This window comes from Notechis scutatus, chromosome 2 (assembly GCF_049901735.1).
Source record: "Notechis scutatus isolate UNSWTSFEM ecotype Mainland chromosome 2, rNotScu1.2, whole genome shotgun sequence".
NCBI lineage: Eukaryota > Metazoa > Chordata > Lepidosauria > Squamata > Elapidae > Notechis > Notechis scutatus.
Genome location: NC_142010.1, coordinates 26,434,147 through 26,460,906, shown reverse-complemented (window position 1 = coordinate 26,460,906; position 26,760 = coordinate 26,434,147). Strand labels below are relative to the sequence as shown.

The window sequence follows — 26,760 nt, the reverse complement described above, 5'->3', positions numbered from 1 at the left end:
ATTATATATCCTCAGTTAATTTTTCATCTGTTCCTATTAGAATCTGGTCTAGCTCATTTGGTTCTTTATAAAACCCAGGCACCTTCCTATCTTTTTCATATCTGGGTTGTATCTGTAATTGTGGCCACTATGATAGGTCAATCCCTAATCTCTTTAGTTCTTGCTTAGTTTTTAGTTCTCCCCTTTCATTTAGTATGTCCTTGTATCTTATAATTTTTTCCATGTTCATAACATTTGGATGCACCAATGCCTCAGGGATGGGATCTGACCGGTATAACTACTGGTTCTGTCCCTCTGCGTCGTGTGCGCATGCATGAGTCGCGTGAGAGGCGTGAGTGGAATTTACGACCTGCTGAGCTGCCCGGACAGCCGAGCAGCGCTGCGTGCAACTGCGCAGCAGTTGAAAAATCACTTTTTTCCTGCTTTTTCAACCGCAGCTGTGTCGCGCAAAGCAGCTGCGGTTGAAAACGCAGGAAATAAAGGTCAGGCAAGAGCCTGGCTGGGCGGGTGGCCAAAACAGCAGCAGACATAGAACCGGTTCTATGTATGCTCTCTGTTTGCTGCTTTTCATAGCAACAGGTTCTACAGAAGTGGACAGAACCGGTAGAATCCCACCCCTGCAACCAAACTGGTATTTTCAAATAATGTTGCTCTTAAATTTTAGTCTGTACTAACAGTAATGCATTCCTAATGTAGTCCCTCTGTAAATATGTATCTCCCCCTTCTTGTACCATCCCAATTGCAGATCATGACCCTCCAGTGTTAGTAATCTTGTATTCCTCAAATTAATCCACTCTTTCATCCACGTAAGTGCCGATGCTTGGTAGTATAGTTCCCAATCTGGAAGACCAAAACTCACCTCTACTTTTAACATCTTGTAGCATTTTTAATTGTATACTCGCTTTTTAAACTTGCCATACAGATTTTAATATCTTATTTAATGCTTCAAAAAATTTCCCCTCAGCTTTAATTTCAGGAAGTGACACGGACTCCAACAGTTCAGACCAGGGTAAGTTGGAGGGAAGTGCTGCTGCTGCATGAGCCATTCTGTCCCTTTGCATGACTTTGAGTGAACGAGGGGATGAAAAGAAGAGAGCCCCCCCCCTTTTAAAGTCCCTCCTGGTTCATCCTCCCTGTGATCTCTCTGTATCTGATTCTGGTGGAGTAATTAGCATAATTGCGCCCACTTTGACTTAGTGGTAAGGGCGCCAAGGGAGTCCGGGAGTTTTAGTCCTGCCTTAGGCATGAAAGTCAGCCGGGTGTCACAAAATTCACTTTACTTGCCCTGATTTGTTCTGCAGAGGAGAAGGGAAAAGTCTCCCTGTTGGAAATAAGGGAGAAACTTTCTGACAGAACTTTCTGACAAACTTTCTGACAGAACAGAATTTCCCCTCAGAGGTTGTGGGAGCTTCATCACTTGAGACTTTCGAGAGGAGATTCGACTCCCATCTGTCAGAAATGGTGTAGGGCACTGATGGTTAACCTTTTCGTTGTTGCGTGCCGAAAGTGCGTGGGAGGGCGTGTGCACACGTGCCTGCACCCATAATGCAATGCATGTGCAACCCCCTCCCCTGCACATGCACGTGCCCCGCACATGCGCCTCAGATACCCGACAGTCAGCTCCTCCTCACAGGACAAGAGATTCATTCATTCTGTGTCTTTTTCTCCAATCCAGGGAGCAACAAGACCGTTTAGCATCCCCGTTGCAGGTGAGTGGACTGGTGGGGGGCTCGGGGAGGGGTCTTCCTGCCCCAAACTCTGATCCTGTGATGCCTCTCAGGCTCTGCCTGTCTTGGTCCCTCTAACCCTTGGGTGTTTCTTCCCTCCTCCTCCCAGTGGAGACTCCCAGCATAAAGAGAGAGGAATGAAGAGGGATCAGCCTTCTCCTGAATTAGGCCGGGTTCTTCGGGCCTTTCCTGCATGCTGGAACCAGGATAGATTTTGGGTCTTTCATCACTGCTTTTATCGCTGAATCAGTAAACTTTTTCTATCATGTTGAGGAGCAGAGGAGAAAAGGATGTATTATGTGTTAAGATTTCAAATAGGGTTTCGTAGATAGTTTATAATAGATAGGTTGCATAACAGCCTTAATGGGCTTTTGCTGATTAATCTTAGTGGATAGAGATTAGAGGTTAAAGATTAGAGGTTTTAGAGACAGGTTTAGAGAAAATGGGGTGAGGAATACAATGAATACAATGAAGAATACAATGAATACCAATGGCTACATTGGTGTTACTTTAAGAAAGATTGATAATGATTAGATTATGGTATATTAGCGAATTTTTGTGTGAAATGAGAGATTTGAAGTAGAAGAAGGAGGAACATTGTAATGAAATAATGAGCTATAATATGTGATGTGGGGGGGGGGGGGAATAACTATGGAAAATAGGGCTCCCATAAAAGTATGGGATTTAATTGAAAAGTAATGTGTTAAACGTTTAAGATATAAATGAATATCAATACTAATGAATAGATTTGTATTATTTTTGATAACATAGTATAATTTTAGAATGTACCAGACAGAATCCCAATGTAAGTTATGTGTTTTATATTAAGTATTACAAATATAGGGAAAGAGATAAAGGCATCATACTCCATATAGTGTACAGGAGAAGTTTTTCTTCTTTTTAAAGAAGAAAATAAATGGATGGCTGGAAATAGAACAGACAAAGAATAACAATATTATGATCTGAATTGAGAGGAGATAAATAAAATAAAATTGAGAAAATTTAAAAGAGAGGAGAAGTTATACAGAAAATTGAAAATGTTAATAAAATATGAAATGGTATATAAAAGGAATATGAATTTGAATTTGTGTCTGTACCAAGAGTTATAACCCGGGACTAAGCAACTTTCAGAAAAGAGATTTTTTACGCTTTATGTTTTGTATTTTTGTGTATTTATGTATTGTCTGTCTTGAAGAATTAATAAAACTTGTTTTTCTTTTAAAAAAAGAAAGATTGATAAGCTGTTAATTTTCATTATACTTGTTGGGGATAAAGATAACATTTCTTTTTCTTGTATATCTGTTTAATGTAATCTTCAATGAAACTGTTACTAAAAGAATAAATGTGCATTTTGAGATTTTTGTCACTAAAATAGTTGATGCATTCTTAATTGATTATTGCACGGTTATTTCACCATATATTTGATAACAAAGTTTGACAAATAATCAATACACCAAGTATAGCATTTGACACTCATTTTTTATAGATTGCCATTTATGGATTTTCATGATTTAGACAAATGAAACATGAGATCAATTGCAGAGTCAGGCTGCTACGTCCTTAACAATGGCACATATATTATAAAGTTTGCCAAAATTGTTTGCTGAAAATAAATGGTTTTGATTTCTTCTTACCTGACAATTTCTGCCTCTTATTGGAAGTTGGAAATAACAAAGATTTTCCCCCTCCTTGTTGATCAGGGACCCCAATTTCGCTCTGAGTGATAGGAAGGGGAGGAATCAAGGGGAGAACTGGGGGGGCTCCTGTTTTCTCCTTTGGGGAGGAGGCAGCCGTTTGTTCCTGTCTCCAGAAGTTTCTCCAGCATCACCAGCTGATCTTCTGTAAAATGGCTACTTGGTCTTGGCTTGGGGGTGGCAGCAACAGAGGCTGCTTTCCCTTCAAATCCACCTTTGCCTCAGACTCTTGGCCAAGTGGCTGATCTTTGAGCCTCACCCAGGGGTCCTTTGGGAGACACGAGTTCAATGCCCGGCCAGAGCCGTCCTGGTCCCCTTGCAGAAGGGCAGCTTCTCCTGTTTCTCACAGATCCTCTCTGGGCTCTTCAGGTGCCCAATATGGCCCAAGAATGGGGAGATCCCTGATTTATGAGAGAGATGCCTCCCATATTATAGTGCATGCTTTGGGGACATGGAGGAGTGAAAAGAAGGGGGGGTCTGTCCTCCCCCTCCCTCTGGACTAGCTATCTTTGAAAGCTTAAAAAGGAAACTTGAAAGCATTTTGCAAGAATTCAATGCATATTTCAGCCTCTTCTACAGATTCAAAACTTTTAGAAATTTATTAATTAGAATCTATGACCGTCCAGCTCAGATAAAGTGGCTCTGGTCAGCCAACACAATAAAAATATCAATAGAAGAACAAAAGACATTAAATATAACGCACGAAAGAAAAATGAGCACCAAGGATGAGCCAATCAGCCACAAATTCATTCAATTTAGTCTACAGGGAGTCCTTGATTTACAACAGTTCATTTAGTGACCGTTCCAAGTTACAATGGGATTGAAAAAAGTGGTTTATGACCGTTTTTCCCACTTATGCCATTACAGCATTCCTGTGGTCACGTGATCAAAATTTGGACGCTTGTCAAGTGGTTCATATTTATGACGGTGGCCGTGTCCTGGAGTCACGTGATCCCCTCCTGTGTCCTTTTGACAAGCAAAGTCAATGGGGAAGACAGCTTCCCTTAACAACCGTGTTACTAACTTAACAATTTAAGTGATTCACTTAGCAACCGTGGCAAAAAAAGTCGTAAAATGGGGCAACTCAACCTGACAAATGTTTCACTTAACAACAGAAATGTTGGGCTTAATTCTGGTCATAAGTCGAGGACCACCTGTACTGGTTAAGGCACCAAGATCATAAGTGTGAAAAACGGTCAGTCACTTTTTTCGGTGCTGTTGTAACTAAACGGTCACTAAATGAACGGTTGTAAGTCAAAGAATACTTGTATGAACTGAGAGCAAACATGACTCCTTACCAACCATGATGATGTTACCTAGTTGGGTAATGAAACGTCTGCAAGAGGAAACAAGCCAACTCCCAAGGAGCCCTCATGTCAACCCTGAGCTACAATATAATATGGATATAAACGGAGAGCAAACCCCACTCCTTACCAGCACTGATGATGTTACCTAGTTGGGTAATAAAACGTCTGCAAGGCGATGTTCCTCCAGGATAGCCGCCCAATTCACAACCTCTGCAATTGTGGTGCGTTGGGGAACCCCAGAAGGCATACCGCATGCTGTAGAGTCTTGCAACAGCCGTGGCCCTGACTGGATCTCCTCTCTTTTCCACCACCCAAGAAAGACTCTCCAAGTTGGGTTGGGAAATCCCAGAGATACGTTCTACCAGCTGCATTGGTTAACAGATAATCAAAGTTGGAAGGGACCTTGTAGGTCATCTAGTCCAACCCCCTACCAAAGCAGGAGACCCTACACCATTTCTGACAGATGGGAGTCCAATCTCTCCTTGAAAGTCTCAAGTAATGGCGCTCCCACAACTTTCAAGGGCAACTTCTGTTCCATGGGTTGATTGTTCCTCCTTATTTCCAGTTTGAATCTCTCCTTGTTCAGCTTCCATCCATTATTCCTTGTCTGGCCTACAGGTGCTTTAGAAAATAGATTGAATCCTTCCTCCTCTCTGTGGCAGCCCCTCAGATATTGGAAGACCGCTATCATGTCTCCCCTGGTCCTTCTCTCCACTAGACCAGCCAGGCCCAGTTCCGGTAACCGTTCTTCGTATGCCTTAAGTCTCCAGTCCCCTAATCATCCTGGTTGCTCTTCTCTGCACTTTTTCTAGAGTTTCAATATCTTTTTTATAGTGTGGTGACCAAAACTGGTGGCAGAGAAGACAACTTCTTGGGAGGAGAAGACTGGCCCCAAGCTTTTTTGGTCTCCAGAAGAACTCTCTCAAACCATCTATCTTCCCCGTCCAAAATGTGAATGTTATTGCCCACAAAACAGCATCCTTTTTCTATAAGCACACTGTCCCCTCTCTTCCTACGTCCCTTTGAAGATGAGCACATGGAAACATCTGGGACAAAGTTCTAACCCAACCTGGCTTCCTTCAAAAACTCCCCAGATTGGAGGAGCAGTCAAAAAAAGTTCTGAAGCCTCAGAAAAGAAAAGCAGCCTCGAAAGAGAATGGGACACACACACACACACACACACACCGCTAGATCCCATGTGAGAGACCAGAAAATCTTGGGCTGGCCTTCTCCCCACTGATGCTCCCTAAGAAGTTGTCTTCTCCGGCAACCAATGCAGCTGACAGAACATCCCTCTGGGGTTTCCCAGCACAACTAAATGTCAGAAGGCCACCGAAGTTGATTACATGACCTCAGGACACAGCAATCATCATACATACTCAATTTGCAGATGATACAACAGTGGTGGGACTCATCTCGGGGGGGGGGGGATGAGTCTGTTGGATGAATCTGCCTACTGAGATGAGGTGGGCCGGTTGCTTTCGTGGTGTGGAGACAATAACTTGGTCCTCAACTCCAATAAGACCAAGGAGCTTATGGTGCACTAGAGAAGGAACAGATCAGACATCCAGCCCTTGCTTATCAATGGAGACCGAGTGGAGCGAAGGGCCAGTTTTAAGTTTCTGGGTGTTACCCTAAAAGAGGACCTGACCTGGGATGCTCACATTGCAGCCCTGGTCAAAAGGGCCCAGCAGAGATTGTTCTACCTGGGACTTCTCAGAAAACAACAACCGAATGAAAAACTGCTTGGGACCTTCTATTGCTGCACCATAGAGAGTATCTTTAACTTACTGCACCTACGCATGGTTTGCCAATTGCACAGGGGCAGATAGGAAAGCACTCCAGAGGGTTGACGTCATTGCCCAGAGGATCATGGGTTGCCCTCTCCCCTCTTTGGAAGAGCTTTATAGCTCCCGCTGCCTTCAGAAAATTCAAAACATTCTCAAAGGTCCTTCTCATCCTGGGCACCCCTTTTTTTTAACTGTAACCCTCTGGCAGACGGTACAGCAGGCACCTCCAAAGTCCAGCCCGGGGGCCAATTGCAGCCCGTTTTCAAATATCGAGCGGCCTGCAGCTTCTTCTCCCCGCCAACTCAGCCTGTCACACTTCCCCCGCTGGCCGGCGTTTTTCCCTTCACCGCACAGCGGTTCCCCTGAATGGTCGGCCCCCACACATTTTCACCTCACCAAATCTGGCCCTCCTTGCAAAGAGTTTGGATACCCCTGCAGTACAGGATAACAAAAACAAGGACAAATAGGCTGAAAAACAGCTTCTATTCCAGGGCAGCAACTCTATTGAATTCCACTGCAGAGTGCAATATTAATGCAGCACCAGGGATTTTCAGTTCAGTGTAGAGAATGTGAAGGATGTGTGTTTGTTTTTATTTTCATAGTCATAGTGTACACTGAAGATGGTGTTTGATTTCGTTGTATGAGGTGCAATGACAATAAAGTAAAGTAAAGTAAACATATGAGCCAATTGCCAAGTGCCTGCATTTTGATCCAGTGACCGTGGGGAACTTCTTTCTTGGGTGGTGGAAGAGAGAGAAGGAGGAGATTCAGTCAAGCGCTGAAAAAAAGAGACGTACGACCAGGGGTGGGATTCAAATTTTGAACAACCGCTTCTGTGGGCGTGGCTTAGGTGGTGGGCGTGGCTTGGTGGTCATGTGACTGGGTGGACATGGCTTGATGGTCATGTGATTGGCTGGGTGTGGCTAACTCAATGTCACTCACATCGAGGCACGCATCTCCTCGCCTGGCCTCTCATGACTGTGGGGATGCTGCAACAGTCGTAAGTGTAAAAAATGGTCATAAGTCACTTTTCTCAGTGCCATTGTCACTTTGAATGGTCCCTCCACACAAGCAAAGTACCAGCAAAGGAGGAGAAAAAAAAACTCCAGAGACATTCCTGAGACAGGAAGGCTAGTCCTGCCAAGAATGTAATAAGGGTTAACGGAGAGGCAATTTCTGTAAGCAACACCAGAATGTTTCCTTCCTGCCTTCCTTACAGGATTAGGCCAGTAATTTCTTCTAACAACCGGCTCTCCGAACTGCTTAGAATGTTAACAACCGGTTCCAGAGAATAGGTGCGAACTGGTAGAATCCCACCCCTGCGTACGACCATTTTTCACAGTCACGACCTTTGCAGCATCCCCAGGATCATGTGATCAAAGTGCCGGTGCTTGGCAACTGCTTCATACTTATGACCGTTGCTGTGTCCCAAGGTCATGCCATCCCTTTTTGTGACCTTCCGACAAGCAAAGGAGAAGCCACACTCACTTAACAACTGGGAGTCTGATCTTCTCAACTGCAAGGATTCCCTTAACAACTGAAGCAAGAAAAGGGGCAAAACCGACTTCCAGAATGTTTCACCGAACAACAGAAATGTTGGGCTCAGTTGTGGTCGTAAGTTGAGAACCACCCGTACAGACCTCCATTTCACCCTTAAATTTCTACTCTCTGCATGCTGGGTGGAAGGCTGACCCAGAAGTCAGCAGGAAATGGTTGAAGCCAGGGGTGGGCTTCTAAAATTTTAGAAACGGGTTCTCTGTCCGGTTGCTGGGTAGGCGTGGCCAGGCTGGGCATGGCTCTAGTCAGCCTCATGCACCACGGTGGGGGGCGTTTTTGCCCTCCCCAGGCCCGGAAGGCCTCTGGAAGCTGGAAACGGGCCTGTTTCCGGCCTTCTCGAACTTCCAGGAGGCCTGTTATCTGCCCTCCCCAAGGCCTCCACCTGCACCCTGCACTTCCCTGCACCCAAAACGGGCTGGGTGGGGACTCCTGGGAGGGGAGGGGTGGGTGGGGCCAGCCAGAAGTGGGATTTGGGGGTTCTCCGAAGTGTGCAGAATCTTAGCTACAGGATCTCCCGAACCCCCGCGAACTCCCAGCAGCCCACCCCAAGTCAAAGGTGGGATTCAAATTTTATAACAATCGGTTCTGTAGGCGTGGCTAGCTGGGTGTGGCCATGTGCTTGTTGGGCAGGGCTTCTGTTAAGTTCTGAGCATGGGCGCAAGGAACGGAGACGAGGCAGAGAACTTGTGAACTTCAACTCTTTATTAATGATTAAGAACAGAGCAAAGGCCCTGGGCAGCAGCAGCTCTTTTATAGAGCTGGCTGCTGACCCGTTAACCAATGATTTGCGTTCAAACATTTAAATTGTACCCAATGAGAGATGTTCAACTAATAGCCAATCAGGCTGCTCCATAAGGACCAATCCCTGCTCGCTATCCATGGGCCAAAGTGCAGGATTACAAGCCTGCTTTTCTCGTAAGGTTGACACGTTTTTATTAAATAGTTTTTATTAGTTCATAACACCCCTCCCCCTAGGTTCCATTTGAGGGGTGCGGTAACATACTCTGCGTAGATATGCAGGTCGTTTTACCTGCCTGTTTGATTTTCGCTGCTCCACCGGTTTTTGTCTGCAGTCCGATTCCGGTGGAGCGCTTTCAAGGTTTTCTGGTACGACTAGTTCCGTTTCTGTGCGGGAGGACTCTGGCGCGGCTATCATTGTTGTTATCCCAGTCTCCTAGGCTTACTTCCGGGTCCCGTGGGCTTGCCTCCCTCGTGCTATTTCCCGCGGTGATGCCACCCCGCTTCCTGATTCTTCTTCAGGTTGCGTGTTTCTTTGGTTGGGTTGCTGGGCCCCCTTGATTACGTCGTCATCTATTTCGTTTCTGCCTCCTCGATATCCCCTCCCCTTAGTTTGCGAATTAGGGAGTCACGGGAGGTGGGTGGCAATCTGGATCGAAGCTGATCTATATGGCGTTCCATGCTCTCCGTCATTAGTCTGTAGGTGGTAGGATCTGGGGCCGTGGGTTGGGTAATGGTTGCAGGGACCCATAATGGGTCGCCAAAAAGTTTTTAGCAAACACCAAGTCGCCTACCTTGAATTCGCGGCACTTCCCGCTAGATCCGAAAGGTTTTTCTGGTGAATAAGAAGGATGTAGACGGTCGAGGTGGGAGCGAAGTCTCCGCCCCATTAGCAGTTCGGCAGGCGTCTTATTTGTGATGCTGTGTGGGGTGATGTGTTGAAGCAGGAGTATTCGGTTGAGCTTGTCGTCGATGTCCCCATAGTCCATTTTATGTAGGTTTTTTTGATGAATTGTACCATTCGGCTCCGCCCTTCCATTGGCCGCAGGGTGCGCTGGCGAGGTTAGCGCATGGCGGATGCCCCGGTCCGATAGGTACTGTTCAAATGCCAGGGCAGTGAACTGGGGCCCGTTATCAGAAACTAAAACGCCTGGTAACCCATGCGTTGCGAATAATTTATTCAGTTTGTTAATGACTGACTCCGGTGTGGTTGTCTTCATCTTCTGGATTTCTAGCCAGTTTGAATAGGTGTCAACTGTTAATAAAAACGTGTGTCCTTTGGTGGGTCCCACAAAATCAACGTGGATGCGGGACCATGGACCCCGAGGGGTTTCCCACTCGGTTGGCGTCGCTTTAGGTGGGGCGTTGCTAACGTCTTGGCACTTCCGGCATGTGGTTACCCAGGCTGCGATCTGCTTATCGATGCCTGGTCACCACGCATAGCTTCGTGCGAGCGCCTTCATGCGCACGATGCCCGGATGTCCATCGTGCAATACTTTTAAAACAGTCTGTTGTAGCCTCTCTGGGATGACGACTCTATCCCCCCAGAGAACGCAGCCTCTCTGGGAGAAAAGTTCTGTCTGCCAATTCTTGAATGGCGCGAAATCATTGTGGAGTTGGTCAGCTGGCCATCCTCGTTCGACCCAGCTGAGAACTCGTGCCAGGACAGGATCCCGTTTTGTCTCGATGGTGATGTCTCTCGCTGTTAGTGGCGGCGAGTGCAGCGTTTCGATTTGGAGCGTCATGAGGGTTGGAGCTGGGTCGTTGACGGTTTCCGGAAGTGGGGAACGGCTTAAAGCGTCAGCGTGGGGAATGGCTTTCCCCGGGTGATGTTGCAACAGATAATTGTAGGCAGCTAGGAACTCAGACCAACGAGTCATTCTCGGCGATAATATATAGGGGGTTGGCTTTTCTCCCGCTATAATACCAAGCAATGGTTTGTGATCCGTGATTATCGTAAATGCTCGTCCATACACGTATTCGTGAAAGCGCTTCACAGCAGATACAACAGCAAGGGCCTCTTTATCGAGTTGGCTATAGTTCCTTTCAGCCCTTGATAATGTTCGTGAGAAAAACGCAATAGGTGCTTCATTTCCGTTTGGTAGTACATGGCTTAAGATTGCTCCCACTCCAAACGGTGAAGCGTCGCATGTAATAGTTAAGGGTAAAGTCTCGTTGTACTGCATCAATACAGCGTCGGAGGTTAGTAAGTCTTTCACTTGTTGGAAGGCGCGTTCCTCTCGATGTCCCCAGACCCAGGTTGCTCTTTTATCGAGAAGTCTGTGTAGGGGCTCCGCTACGGTCGCCTTCTGGGGCAAGAAAATGTTGTAGAAGTTAATGAGCCCCAGGAAGGCTTGGAGGTCTGTTCTATTTTTAGGCGTTGGGGCGTTTTTAATTGCTTTTAGCATGTTATCAGTGGAATGGATTCCTTGACTATCGAGAAGGTATCCAAGGAACTCCACCCTCTCAGTACACAGTTGACATTTATTTTTTTTAACCTTCAGGCCAGCGTCTTTAAATTTCCGTAGAACCATTCTGAGACGCTTTTCTAAGATGTCTCTATTAGGGCGGCGATTAAAACATCATCAAAATATGGCACGACCCCTTTTATGCCTTGTAAAAGTCTCTCCATCAAACTTTGAAAAATTCCCGGAGCTACGCTCACTCCGAATTGGAGTCTATTGCATTTAAAAGCGCCTCTATGTGTAACGATAGTTTGTGCTTCCGCAGTTTCCGCATCTACGGGCAACTGTTGGTACGCTTGTGCTAAATCCAATTTAGCGAATATCTTCCCACCACCCAAGGAGTGGAGAAGGTGTTGAACCACCGGCACCGGGTAAGCACTCTGCTGAAGTGCGTGGTTCAAGGTGGCCCGATAATCCCCACAAATTCTTAACGATCCATCTGGTTTAATGGGTGTTACAATTGGGGTTTCCCAACGGGCGTGGTCGGTTGGTTCTAAAACACCCTGGGCTATTAATTTATTGAGCTGCTCGTCAATCTTTGGTTTTAGTGCAAAAGGCACCCGACGAGGCTTAAGGCGGATGGGAGCTACTTCAGGATTAAGGTTAAACGATATTGGGGTCCCCTTGTACTTGCCTAGCTCTTCTGAAAAAACGTCCTGGAATTCTTGGACGAGAGACTCCTCCCAGTCGTTGCTCTTGGCTCGGTGGACGCCGGCTACCTCGATCCCGAGCGGGGCGAACCATTGTAGGCCTAATAAGCTAGGCTGGTCACGGTTGACGACGGTCAGCGGTAGTGATGCGATACGATTTTTGAAGGAGACTTGGACTTGGCTGGAAACGACGACTGGGATTCTGTTGCCCTGGTAATCCTTGAGTATGATCCTTTGGGGGCTGAGGTCCTGACGACAGATGGCCAGGATTAGTTGTTTGAGGGTCTTCCAGGAAACCATCGAGAGAGACGACCCCGAGTCGACTTCCATCACGCAAGGTTGGTTCTCGATGGTGACCTTCACTCGGATCTTTCTTGCATCTAAGGATGTAGCGTGGCCGATGGTAATGGTTTGGTGTGCCTCTTCTCGTCTCGTTGAAGTGGCAGGTACTTTGTTTCTGTAGGAGTGGTCGTTCCATTGGTGGTTCTGGCGATTTCGATTCGCAGGAGGATATCCTGAAGACTGGCTGCAGTTATTCTCCCTGCGCTTTGGGCTGGATCCTCGCTTGCTTCTACAGACCTTTGCGATGTGGCCTCTTTTTCCACAGGAATGGCAGAGCGCGTCGAGGAATTTGCAATCGGATCGTGAGTGGTTTGCCCCACAACCCGAGCATTGTCACGGGAATCGTTGGTTTTGTTGGTCTCGTTCGGACCGGAGTCGGTTGACCTCTTCCTCATCACTTTCTGATGGGGATTCCAGGTTCTCATGGTGCGCCGTTGTTGAATGCCTCTCGGGGCGAGGCGAGGTATCATTCGCGAGTTGACGGAGCGGTGCGTTGGTGCGGCGCATTCGAGCGGCCGACTTCCTGGTTGCTTCTGCTGCGGTAGCGTCTGTGATGGCATCGGAAAGATCGATGTCCCCTTTGGCCATGATCTTGCTCTGCACCGTGTGGTCATCTAATCCCAGAACTATGCGGGCTCGCAAGGCTTCTTCGAGGTTGGAAAACCCACAGAGGCCACCCAAGTTCCGGAGGTCAGCGATGACGTCTGCAAGACTTTCGCTTTTCCGTTGGTCCCCCTGGTAAAACTCGTGCCTACGGACAAGTGTTGGCACTGCGGGTGCATAGTGGGCCCGTAGAAGGGGCGTGAGGGTGTCCCAATCCATCGTTTTCACCTCAGCCAGTTTTGCAAGTGATTTCGCCATCTTAAATACGGCAGGCCCGCAATGGGTCAGGAATATTGCTCGCTTCTTGCCGGTCGTAGGCGTCCTTTAAGTTATTGGTCTCCAGAAACATCTGGAACCGATCCATATACGAGTCCCAGTCTTCGTTTGCCGGGTCAAATGGAGCGGGTGGTATAGCACCGCTGGCCATATTGCCGTTGTTGGTGCGCCTTCAGCCACGTGCTCTGTTTGGCGCTCTGTAGTGTTCAGTCAGCTCTGTTGTCTCCGCATCCCATCCTCATTGCCAGTGTTAAGTTCTGAGCATGGGCGCAAGGAACGGAGACGAGGCAGAGAACTTGTGAACTTCAACTCTTTATTAACGATTAAGAACAGAGCAAAAACCCTGGGCAGCAGCAGCTCTTTTACAGAGCTGGCTGCTGACCTGTTAACCAATGATTTGCGTTCAAACGTTTAAATTGTACCCAATGAGAGATGTTCAACTAATAGCCAATCAGGCTGCTCCGTAAGGACCAATCCCTGCTCGCTATCCATGGGCCAATCAAAGGTGCAGGATTACGAGCCTGCTTTTCTCGTAAGGTTGACAAGTTTTTATTAAATAGTTTTTATTAGTTCATAACAGCTTCTTCTTTTTTTTGGTAGCACCCTCTGCGCTTCATTTTGGGGCCACCTAGGCCTCAGGGGAGCCTCTGGGGGGCGTTTTTGCTCCCAGAAGGCTTCCCTGGGGCTCAGGAGGGAATAAAATGGAGCATGGGGGGTACCCAGCACCTCCACCTACACTCCATTTTGGGGCCTCCTGGGCCTCAGGGAGCCTCCGGTGGGGTGTTTTTGCTCCCAGAAGGCTTCCTGGGTCTCAGGAAGGAAAAAAAATGGAGCATAAGGGAGTACGAATGATTCCCCTGCGCTCCATATTGGGGTCTCCTGGGCCTCAGGGGAGCCTCTGGGGGCGTTTTAGCTCCCAGAAGGCTTCCCGGGGCTCAGGAGGGAATAAAATGGAGCATAGGGGGTACCCAGCACCCTCCAACTACACTCCATTTTGGAGCCTCCTGGACCTCAGGGGAGCCTCCGGCAGGGCGTTTTTGCTCCCAGAAGGCTTCCGTGGGGCTCAGGAAGGAAAGAAACAAGAGCATAGGGGGTACCCAGCACCCTCCTCGCTCCATTTTGGGGCCTCCTGGGCCTCGGGCAACCCTCCTCGGCGAAGCAGTAAGAAAGCGAGGGAATCCCAGCACAGCTGATCATCGGAACACTGATCGTCAGGAGGGGGAAAAATAAATACCTTAAGGAGTGACTGGATGGCGAAGAATGCAGTCAGTGATCTCGGGCATGCGCGCAATGTTGCACATGCGCAGTAAGCACTGACTGGGCAAGGAGGGGAGGGGAGGGGCGGGGGGAGAGGGGCAGGATCAGCCAGGGGCACGATTTGCCGGTTCTCTGAACTGCGCAGAATCATAACAATCCCACCCCTGCCCCAAGCCTTTTTATGTTTCTCAGACTTTGCTGTCTCAAAGGTGCTTTTTTTTCAAGAGGCAACTGAACCTTCTGGCATTTTCTGTGAAGACGTTTCGCTTCTCATCCAAGAATCTTCTTCAACTCTGGCTGGATGGAATCCTTCCATTCCCCACCATCCGCTTAGAGCAGAAGAAGCTTCTTAAGTGAGAAGTGAAACGTCTTACAACACACACACACACACACAGAAAGTCCAGCTGCCTCTGAGGGGGGTAGCCCTTTTGGGACAACCATGATCTATTCTGGATGATTGAGAATCTCCATAGACAACTCAGACTTCACTCATCACAGGTAGTGTAAAATCAATTAAATTTGGCAATTGCAATAAACAAGGATCGTAGCCAGAATAGTTAATTATTATTTCGGTCTCAGAAGAACCATCAAAGCGTTGTCCCCAAAACTGGGCTCTTGCTTGGTGTCGAAGCCGATAAGTCACTGGACGCAAGGTGTGGTACAAAATTATGCTTTCATTTTGGTACAAAGATATAAGGACCCTGGCTCAAAAGCTAACCAAGGACCTTGATGAGAATCTTACAGCGATGGTTAAGCAGAAATTAGAGTTCAGACCAGAAACATACTTACTGGGAATTATTAATGAGAAATACAGTAAAGGAACAATATATTTAATGATACATATAATAACAGCTGCGAGATTGGTGGATGCCCAAAACTGGAAGAATGAAGATACCGCTACAATGTGAAATAATAAGGAAAATATTAGTCTGTGCAGAGATGGACAGACTAACGTTAGAAATTAAAGATAAGGGTAAGACAGAGTATTATAAAGCCCGGAGTAAAATGTATCAGTGGCTTGAGTCAAAGAAAAAGAAAGGGTTGACGCTTTATAAGAATAAAAGTTAAACGTTTTGTAAACCAAAGAGAATGGAATATAATGTACAAATATGATACGAATGCATGAGTATAAAAGACTGTTGTAAATATGTATATAATTGTACATAAATGTAGATAAATGTAAATAAAAATAATATGCAGCTAGCACTATACTAATAACATAAGGGAAAAAGGAAATTAACTGTTATGTGTATCTCTATAATATAGCTTGTATGGCCAAAATGATGGCCAAGAAATTTGCACAGCGTTCAATTTTTTTTAATGTTTATTCAATAAAATTTATTTTAAAAAAAGAGAGAGAATCTTACAGCAATTTTTATAGCCAAGCGGTGGCCGCATTCAACCTTTGCCAACCTTTGCCAACCTTTGCATAGCAGATAATATTGATTGGTTATTTATTTTTATTTATTTATTTATTTGATTTGTCAATCGCTTACAAGATAATAGGTATAAGTATATACATAGTTATGAATACATAAAATGGGAACATATAATTAAAATAAAATAAACAATGGGATAGGTATGGTAGGAAGGTTGGTGCCCTTATGCACGCCCCTTACAGACCTCTTCGGAAAGGGGTGAGGTCACTAGTAGACAGACTAAGGCAGTGATCCCCAACCTTTTTGACGCCATGGCCCGGTACCGGCATCAGCTGGGCGCCGCGCCCGGTACCGGCATCAGCTGGACGCCACCATCTTTTTTATGAAAAAGTGCTTCTGGTGGCCTCACGAAGCACGTTTTCATCAAAAAGATGGGCCAGCGCTTCGTGAGCTTTTCCGGTAGAAATGGCTTTCTACCCGGAAAAGCTTCACCGGAAGCGCTGGCGCCACCATCTTTTTGACGAAAACGTGCTTCCGGTGAGCTTTCTACCCGGAAACCAGCGGCCCGGTAGGAGTTGTTCCGCGGACCGGTACCGGTGGTTGGGGACCCCTGGACTAAGGTTAAAGGTTTTGGATCAGCCCCCTACATAGCTAAATGTCACCTCACCTGTGTTTCACCCCAGGTCATGGGGATCTTGCAAAATGTCCTAGTTTCATGTGCCAGCTATGTGGCTTTTAGGGTTTTTTCTTATAAGCAAGCTATTCTTGTTCCTAATATCCTGGCTAGTGGTTTAAGGTGCTAACTTCTGCCTCGCTACGAATGTGCAGTTCCAAGCCCTTTCCTATTGCAGAGCAGCTCAAAGCAGCACCCCACTCCACCCAACCCCCCTCCTTCCACAGAGAAAAGTAAAAGCAGTTTTAAATCTTTGTCTGAGGAGCTCCCCCGTGGCCCCCCACCTTCTGTAGAGAGAGAGGAAAAAATCAGCACCCACCCCTCTCCTCGAAGAATGAAATATTCTAGGAAATATTAAAAAGGCGGAATATTATATTTCCCTTGGATGAGAAAAGGGGAAACATGTTTTTAAACACAAAGCCGCTTTCTCCCCCAAGCGGCACGAGGGGCAGTGAGGACATACATTCCTGGGCTAGCGATCTGACTGAGTAACTGGATGTTTTTATACCCCTTTTCCCTTAAGAATTTGTGTTTCAATAGCTTTTGTGTTTCTATTACGTTTAATGGTTTGTGCCTCGTGTGATTCCTGTGTTTTAATGGATTTATTCCTTATTTGGGCTTGTTTGGAGGGCTGGCGGGGAGTGCTTGCTAGGGCTTGATTGAATTTCTAATTTAATCTTCTTATCTGCCCTAAGTGTCTTGCGAAACTGGTATGGTGTTTGTGCTCAATCTTGGGTGTCTCCCTGTTTGCTTCCCCTTGTAGTCCTTTTCTGTTGCCTTAGAAGTTTTGTATTTCTTTATGTTTTCCTATCTTGGAACCTTTTAATTACTCTATTTCTGTCTTTTCCTTCTGGGCCATTCGTTTCTATAAGAGGCTTTGATATTCCTCATTCTAATGTGTTTGTGCTGACTCTGAGGTAACTTCCTAATCTCAATATGTTTGGAGCTGCAGCTTCTTGTGATTAAATAGCTCTTGACTGTGGTCTGTGTTTTTCCTGGCCATTCCTAATGTATTTATCTTTGTGATTTAAAGTTTTCCTTATAGTTTTTTTTGTGTCTTCTATATGTTCCCTTCCTACAGTATCTAATAGTACATTCATTGACAGCAGCTAGAATAATATATGCACAATACTGGAAAAATGAAAACATACCTCCAGAAACAGATAATAAGAAAAATTATGGCTCTCCAATCATCCATGCCATAACAATGTGTGACCATGAGTGGTGAGGATTTGAGTAGAAAGTGAATTGTCTCTTATCTGGATTTAATTTTCTCCATACATCTATTAAATTCAATTCTTTAATCATTTCTACACAAATTTTAGGTAATTCTCTCTTTTTTTTCCCCCTTCCCTTCCTATTCCCTCCATTATAATCTTTTTGATGATCTGCTACAGCATTAAAATCCCCTATAATACAAATATTTTTCCTTTCCAGTTTAATGATTTTGGCATATAAAGCCTTATAGAATTCTTTTTGATTGGCATTAGGGGTGTAAATTACCACCAATAGGATTTTTTTTTTGAATTTATCTGTATTTCTATTGCCAGAACTCTTCCTTTGGGGTCTGCAAATATTAATGTTGCTTTTATCTCTTCTTTAATGTAAACTGCTACTCCATTCTTTTTTCGTTATCTTCAGAAGCCATAAGCACTGTCCCTAATTTGGAGCAGACTAAATATTTTTCCTGTGTTTTTAAAATGTGTGTTTCCTGTAAACAAACAATATCTGCATTTTGTTTTATCAACTTTGCCAGAATCTTTTGTCTTTTTATTTTTGAGTTTAAGCCATTTATATTAATGAATAAGGGTTTCACCTCTTTTTCCACATTCTATTTGTATCTATTTCTTTATCTCCTAATCACACTTTTTTCTTTTTACGTTATGTTTGTTAATCTAAAATCTTCTCTTTCTTGTTGTTACTGGATGATTTTTCTTACTTCTTGTTTTTCATCTTTATTTTTGATTGGTCTTATTCTTTTTGAAAGTTTAAGTCTAATTATTTCTCGCTCTTTGCCTTATAGTTATTCCAAGTTCTACTTGTGGTTGATACTGTGCCTTGCTTTCTTCTTTTTCTTCTTCTTGTTGCTGGTTGTTTTTCAAGTTTTCTGGGGTCTTTTGTCCCTTCTTTTGATGCTCTTGGTCTTCTTGGGATTCCAGTTCTAATTCGTCTTTGCTGGTCTGCTCTTCAGAGCCTACCAGTCTTTCATAGAAATCTTGGGCTTTTTGAAAAGAGTCTACTTTAATTTTTCTTTCTCCCCAAGTAATTAACATCCCTTCCGGGATTAACCATTTAAACATAATACCTTTTTGATTTAATTGGGTCGCCAGGGATTTGTGGTCTCGTCTTGCTTCTCTAACCCTTCTTGGGATTTGTTTAAGAACTGAGATTTCTTTGTCCTTATAATTAATTGTTTCATCTCTCTATATTTTATATATAATGTCCTGGACCTTTCTTCTTGCAAAACGTACATGCACTTCTCTTGGGCATTTGTGTCATCTTGCATAATTAGTACTTACTCTATAGACTTCATCCAACTCTTTCAGAATCTCATCTTTGTCTCTTTCCAGTACTTCTGCCAAGATTTCCGCCATCACCTGATCTAAGTCTTCTTCTTTTGATTCCACTATATTTTGGAACCTTAGATATGTTGCAGCCTTGTCCATTTCTAAATACACCAGGGAATCTTCCATTTCCTTACTGACAGTCTTTAAATGTTCATCCACTCTTTCCAATTTTTTTCAGTTTGTTCTGTCCTTTTTTCTACTTCTTTTATTATCTATTCATTTTTCTCCAATGCTTGCTGTAATGTTCCAATTTTTTCATCTACTTTAAAAATACCTACTTTCGGGACTTCCGGTTTGTCGGCTTCGCGAGCCGCAGGGATTCGTGCTGAAGCTGCGCGATCCTGCTGCGCTAGCCGCTTGGTGCTCCGATCCGGACGGGTCCGAGCTAGCTGCCCTGCAGGGGCAGCTGAAGATAGGGGATCCGGAGAGGGGTTTGGGGGTGTTGCAGACCCTCTCCCGGCCGGCAGAACCCCTTTTCCCAAGACGGTGCAGCGGCGGTCCGCAATGGCCGCCACAAAGAAGCTGGCAGTCGGGTAAGAATGCGCAGGAGGAAGTGGAGAAAGTTTTTGAAAAGAGAAAGTTTTTCTTGGTTCCCAGGACTCTAAGACATATTTAACAAAAATCCTGAAAATTATGACTTTCTGAATGATACCTTCTAGAAGAGAAAAAAAGCGGCAGTTTGGTGGTGCTGAAAGGAAAGTTTACTCTCCTTCCCTACGGAATTAATAAGTGGATATTAAGAAACCTATATTTTTAGGTAAAAACTGGCTTTAAGTGATGAGTGGGAAGGGAGAGGACTAAAAAAAAATATTCGTATGCTAAGACTTTGTTGGAGGAGATGCCTTAAGGATTTGAAGACTGAAATATATTGCAATAAGACTTTAAGAAACAGATTTGGACTTTCTTTTTTTCTGATTGATACTACCCCAGGAGGAGAAAGTGAGAACTCTGCCTTGGTTTGGACTGATTGATAACTTTGGGACTGTTTTTTTTTTTTTTTTTTTTGGAATATTCTGGTTGTTGTAAGAAGAAAGAAGGGGAAAAGAAAAGAAAAGATTTATAATGGCTTTTTCTGTTGAGGAACTGAGAAAAGAATATGAGCAAACAAAAAAAATGGTAAAGATGGTTTGAAAGAAGCCTTCCTTTTTTTTTAGAAATGGCGCTTATTAACTATCAACAAACATTACAACAGATGAAGACAGCAGAAGAAGAAGAAGGAGAGGAAGCCATTTTTAATGAATCTCAGAATTCGACCAAGAAAGAAGGAAGAGGGAAAGGAAGAGAAATAAAGGACTTAAGATTTAAAAAAACACTTAAGAAAGGGAAAAATAAGGTGCAAAATCAATATAATGATAGTAAACAAAAGGGAAAAGGAACACGACAGAGAAGGGAAGCCAGTAAGGCAGAGGCTAGAAGAAGGGGGGGTAGAAAGGTTTGTTGGGAGAAGAAAGGAAGGGAAAAGGTGGAGAAAAGCTACAAAGTTTTGAAACTAGATGGGAAAAAAGGAATCTTTTTTAGGGATAAAGGGTAAAGTATAATTTCTTCAAAAAGATTTTGCAAGGTACATAAGATGATATTGTAACATTGTATTAGAAATAGAAAACTTAAATGGTTTAAGAGTTGATAAGAGATTAAAATGTTGAAATGTTTAATAATGATTGGTTTTAAAATTTAATAATATTAGGGTAGGCTTAGAATATTGAGTTTTAATTAAAGAGTTTAATAAGATTATGGTATTGATGTTATTATAAAATTTTCATTATAGTATTTGTTTTTTGGAAAAGGCAATGGGAATGTTATAAGATGCAATATTTAGATCTATTGTTTAACTATGTATTTAATTATTTTGGATGTATTATTTAGATAGAATGTACCAAGCAGAATCGGATTGGGTATTGGGTGTTATTTTAAATGTTAATTTGATTAATTTAGGGGAGATAGAAAGGCATCATACTCTGATTAGTGATTTCAGGAGAAACTCTCTTTTTCTTTTTATAAGGAACGAGACAAAGGGACAATAAAGAATGGACAAAAGATACAAATATAATGACTCAAATTAAGATGATTAATTAAGATAGAATTAAGAAGAGTGAAATGTGTGGAGAAGTTAATATAGAAGACTCAGAATGGTAAATAAAATAAGTAATGACATGTAAGATGAGCATGAATATAACTGAAGTCCATGAAGAGAGAGATACCTGGGGCCAAGTTACTTTCAAAAAAGATTTTTTTTATGTTTTGTGTGTTGTGTGTATATGTTTTTTTGGGGGGGAGAATTAATAAAACCTTGCAGAAATATAGAATGAGAATAATGGTAACTAAGTCAGAAAGAAATAGATGAAATAATAATAATGAAATTGAATAAGAGTAAAGAGAAGTAAAGAGAAATTGGATAAGAGGTTTTTGTATGTTTATATGGAAATGGTTTAAAACAGAATTATAGTGTATGAAATAAGGTTTTATCTGACTTGTTAAATTTATAATGGAAAAAGGTTTAAGCATGTAATGGTTAATGATGATTTGTGTGTTTTTGAAAAATTAATAAAACTTGTTTTAAATAAAAAATACCTACTTTCATTTCTGCTTTTAATTTCCCCATCTCTTCTTTTAGTTCATTTATATCTGCTCTCGTCTCTGTATGATTTTTGAGCATTATTTCTTGTAGCTTTGACATTGAAACTTGTAGAGTAAGCAGTGTCGAATGGATATTGGCATTTGTAATAGAAGGCTGTTTCTCCAATGTTAATGATTCCTCAATTGTCTTCTGTGACGTTGGTGAAGGTATTGCTGTCAGAGTTGTTAATGTCGTCTTCTTTCCAGCTTTGAGAGTTGTAGTAGTTATGGAAGTCATTTCTCCTAAAATTTGTTTCTGTTTTTCTATTATATTAATTACGTTGTCTCAGATTAGCATTCATTGTTAAATAATATATCGTAAAATTAACCAATAAGCTAAATTGGCCAATAAACTAATTAACTAATTTGTCTATTTATCTCTTAATTTCCTAAATTAATATATTCAACAAACTTGTAAATGCAAATACTATCCAATATAATCTCAAATTAAAGTTCTACATTAAATACATGCATATGTAAAATCTATGCTTATTTCTCAATATTATGAAATCCAAGTAATAGTAATGATAGATACCTTCTCCTATCTCTCTAATTATATACAAATCTATGAGATAATATTATATTATAGTATTATAAAGACTTCATCAATGCACATAGAAAATTTTAGAAATAGATTAACCTGAAAAAGTCAATTGATTTTTTAAAGTAATAAGCAAGATATATTCAAATCATATGTAGTTACTCAGTTATAACTATAAATGTAGTAAATATTATAAATATTAAATGATTATTGTTATCAATATCAATGTTACTTAACAAGTTGCTGATAAATCAGCTGGGTCTGGCAGAATACCTCACAATTTTACACTTATCAAATGTCTCTCCTTCTTTAGTCAATACATAGGTAAAGGATAATAAAATATAGAATAGTTGATCCAAATATCTAAAATTAAAGAAAGGGGAGAGTCTTAAATTAATTGTCCAGCTCTTCGTCTCTGAAGCTAGATGATTTCACTTCCTCGTGTTCAGGCAAAAAAAAAAAAAAAGAAATGAAAGAGAGAGAAAAAAAGAATTGCTGAGTAACATTTATGGCTTCCTAATATCTTAACATACCCAGCAGTATACACTCCTTTCCATCTTGGGTTTCGAGCAAATAATTTTTCCAAAATTCTCCACTAAAGTACTCCCCCAGCCAGCAACCCCCATTCCACGTCCAGAGAGACTTAAATCAGTTAGTAATATCATCTATAACCACAAGTCTTTAATCTACTTCAAAGGTTCAAGTCTTCTCCCAGTCTCAAAAGTAGCCAGCAAAAATAATCCAAGCAAAAAATAATCCAAAAGCACCCCAAACCTCCGTGAGTCAAACTTTTTTCTCCAACTGGCAACAATATAGCAAACCTCTCCGATCCGAGCCTCCTTCTCCTCTAGGTCGCTACTGTTAATCTTCACTTCCTCCTCTCGAGCCAATCACTTTCAGACACTTTCGCGTCCTCTCTTCTTTGCCGCTTCTTTCCAGACTCCGATCAGCTTATTGCTTCTCAACAAATCTCTTCACCAATCAATAATCGAACACTCTTACAGGATCTCCGCACAAACCTCTTCCTTAGCTGCCACAGGCTGTCACTCACTATATTACCAAAATTTCTTTATTTATTTCAAACTATTCCAGTTAAATTAGAAAAGACCTTTTTCGATAATCTTAATAGAATGACAGCAAAATTTATCTGGCAGGGTAAAAAACCCAGAATAAAAATGAAATTACTACAAGATATGAAGAGCAGAGGAGGCTTTGGATTGCCAAATTGGGAATTATATTATAGTGCAGCAACATTAGTTTGGCTAAAAGATTCGATTAATTTAAAGAACACAAGAATATTAGCTATAGAAGGTCATGACCTTCAGAGGGGATGGCATGCCTTTCTTTGGGACATAGGACCTACTAAACAAAAATATTTCCACAGACATCTGATTAGAGATTCGTTGATATACAATTGGCTATCTACAATGGAAGCAATGATCTACCCAAATAATTTAGACCTGAACAAAATGTTAATATATAAAGACTTATTGGATACAAATGGAAATTTAAAAACAATACATGAGCTCCAAGAACAAGGGCTATGAGTAGACTGGTGGGCTTATCTTCAAATACAAAGTCAATATAAAAGGGATGTAAAGGAGTATGGAATATACTTGAAACCTCAACAATTAGACAAAATTTTATTAGGCCCAGATTAAAAAAAAATTACCAAAATTTATCAGTATCTCCTAGAAGTAGAATTAGAAGAAGAAGTAGTGAAAGGATGCATGATCGCATGGGGTCAAAATATTGGTCATAACATAAAGTTATCAGAGTGGGAGACTGTACGGAATAGAAACTACAAATTAACAAAACCAGTAACATATAAAGAAAATGCATATAAAATGTTCTTTAGGTGGCATTTACCCCCTTCGAGATTAGTGAAAATGTACCCTAAAATGAGTTCCATATGTTGGAAATGTAAAAAAAAAAAGAGGGAACATATTATCATATGTGGTGGTCTTGCCCAGAGGCTCGAAAATACTGGCTCAAAATTCAAAATTGGCTACAAGAAATCACCAATGAACAACTAGACCTAGAACCAGAACTCTTCCTATTGGGGATCTTCAAAAAAGTATGTAAAGAGTACAAAATACTTATTATTACATATACTGACTGCTGCCAGGATCGCCTTTGCCCAGTGATGGAAACAGCCATATACACCTGTAGAGGAACTGGTTATACAAAAAGTTATGAATTGTGCTGAAATGGATAAATTAATGCTGAGTTTAAAAGATAAGGAACCTTCAAGATTTTATAAGGTATGGGAACAATGGTATAGCTGGATAGATCGGAGACAGATTAAGGATAAGTAATTATTAAATATAGAATATAGATAAAACAAGAATATAATTATGCACAAATTAATATTTGTAAATATCACACAAATGATTGTTACACGATAAATGATTGTTACACGGTTGTTACACGATAAGTTATTATATCTTTTTTATGTTTTTAATGTAATAAAATTCAATAAAGTTTTCTAAAAAGAAAAAGAAAAATTATGGCATGTGCAGAATCAGATAGGTAAACTCTAGAATTAAAAAAACAAACAAAGGAGAATCTAAATACCGTGAAACATGGAATAAATTTTATCAATGGTTACATAAAAGAAGGCAAGGTTGGAACATAAGTAGCTATGAGGATTAGAATAATCAGTAAATAATATATCAAAGAAGGAGATTATAAATGATGAAGTAAAATGTACATATGGATAACAATTGTAATGCCAGACCGGCAGCACCGTGCTGTATTCTTATAATTAAAATAAAATAATAAATTAAGCAGCCGTCTAAATTTATTCCTGTTTTCCCACTTCCCCCAAATGGCCAGCTGCTATCTGCTGTGTGGGCTCTGCAAGGGACTCATGCCCTGTCTTAACGCCTGGGCCTGATGGGCCCTTGCCTTGGGCCCCACAAGCATCAAGGCCCCATACTAATCTGTGTATGGAAACCCTTCAAGGCACCTAGTATCATATCAATCAGAGGTCTCCAAACTTGGCCACTGTAAGACGTGTGGACTTCAAATCCCAAAATTCCTGAGCTAACATGACTGGAGGAAGAATTCTGGGAGTTGAAGTCCACACGTCTTAAATTGGCCAAGTCTGGGGTGCCCTGATATAAATACAGCAACTGTGGGCCTTACTGAGTATTATTGGGTTTTTCCAGCCTCGTGTACTGTTCAAATGCTTATCCTGTTGATTAGGTTGTTGCTGCACAGCATGTTTTTAATGTTCCAACCCCGATTTTGTGGGAAGCGCCAATAAAATAAATATATGTTTAATGTTATCCACAGTGTACATTTTTATGAGTACTTGTCGTAGGGGCCCCAGGACACTGCTTTGTTTAAGACGGCCCCTCCCAGGCCCAGAGAAACCCCCCCTCCTTTCCCAGTCCCCCCACTTCTGCCCCTCAGTTCCCCGAAGAGGCGGAGGTGCCTGGAAGGAGATTTCCTGACAGAACTTTCGGTTTCCTTTCCCCTCCTCGCTCTGGCCGGTTGGGCGTCTGCCTAGCAACAATGACGACATTAGAGATCCTTTTTTTCTACTGGTTGAGCCTGGCCAATCGCGGCCTTTCTCTGGGTTGTTGCGCTGTCGCTCAGGCGGGGCGCGTCTTTCTCTGCCTGCCACTTCTGGAGATGCTGCGCAGTTTAAAGGTCGCGGTCGGGATGGCTCTGCGCTCTGCGCCCCTCTGGCTCCTGGTGCTGCTGGTGGTCGCCCTACGGCAGAGCTGCGTCGGTGAGTCCCTTTGGGGCCTTTCGGGAGTTCCGGTCCCTTTTTCCTTCCAGGGACTCTTTCTCTCTCCTCCCCCCAAAAGTTTATTCCCAGAAATAGAGTCCCTGATTCGGTCCTCTTTCCAGTCCGCTCCCCCCCCCCCGTGGCCACTGGTTAGGTCCCAAAAGGATGAGGGGACTCTGCTGCCTCTCCCCTAACCCCAGGAGAGCCCCACTGGGAAACGACAAGTGTGGCCCCTCCAGGTGTCCGTCAAGTCTACCTGGGCGCCTCCAAGTGCAGTTCTTTCCCTCCCGAAGTGGCGATTGTCGGAAAGCGGCGTTTGCAGGGATCAAGGCAGTCCACGAACTTCCTGGCTGCCTTCAGCGCACAACTTCTGCCTGGCTCTTCCTTCCTACTTTGGGCCAGATTTGGTGGCTCTTTCTGGCTTCTGGTGCTGGGAGGATCTGGCTCGTTTCTCGACTCGCTTCCGTGTATTTCAAGACACGGAGGCTGTAGCCTCATCTGGACTCTCCTAACTCTCCCCCTCTGGGTCCCTTCCAGGCGCCTCCTCCCACTCCCTGAAGTATTTCTCCATCGCCATCTCGGAGCCCAGTCAGGGCTGCCCCAGTTTATCATTGTGGGGTACGTGGACGGTCAGGTCTTTGTTCACTACGATAGCCACAGCCAGAGGGTGAAGTCTCGAGTCTCCTGGATGGAGAAGTATGTGGGGAAGCAGGATCCCCAGTACTGGGACAGAAACACCCAGAGATCTCGTGGCAATGAGGAGGCGTTCAGAAAGCCTGGAGACTCTGAGGAGTCGCTACAATCAGAGCGAAGGTGAGTGATGGGCCTGGTGGCTCCTC

The 26,760-nt window shown here is 43.2% G+C and overlaps 1 protein-coding gene across 11 annotated transcripts in view; it reads left to right on the top strand.

The window, feature by feature from the left end:
- The window catches only part of LOC113428608 (major histocompatibility complex class I-related protein 1-like), a 684,789-nt gene that overhangs the window by 465,210 nt on the left and 192,819 nt on the right, over window positions 1-26,760 (top strand). For 2 of the 11 annotated variants that reach the window (XM_087953875.1, XM_087953876.1), the window contains exons 8-9: window positions 1,676-1,709; window positions 1,837-2,248. The exons of 7 other annotated variants lie outside the window; for them this stretch is intronic. In XM_087953875.1, the coding sequence (XP_087810001.1) occupies window positions 1,676-1,695 (20 nt within the window). In that variant the 3' untranslated portion in view covers window positions 1,696-1,709; window positions 1,837-2,248. Of the gene's footprint in view, window positions 1-964; window positions 1,710-1,836; window positions 2,255-26,760 lie in introns of those variants that run through there. 2 more of the 11 variants (XR_015747210.1, XM_087953871.1) reach the window with 2 other exon arrangements.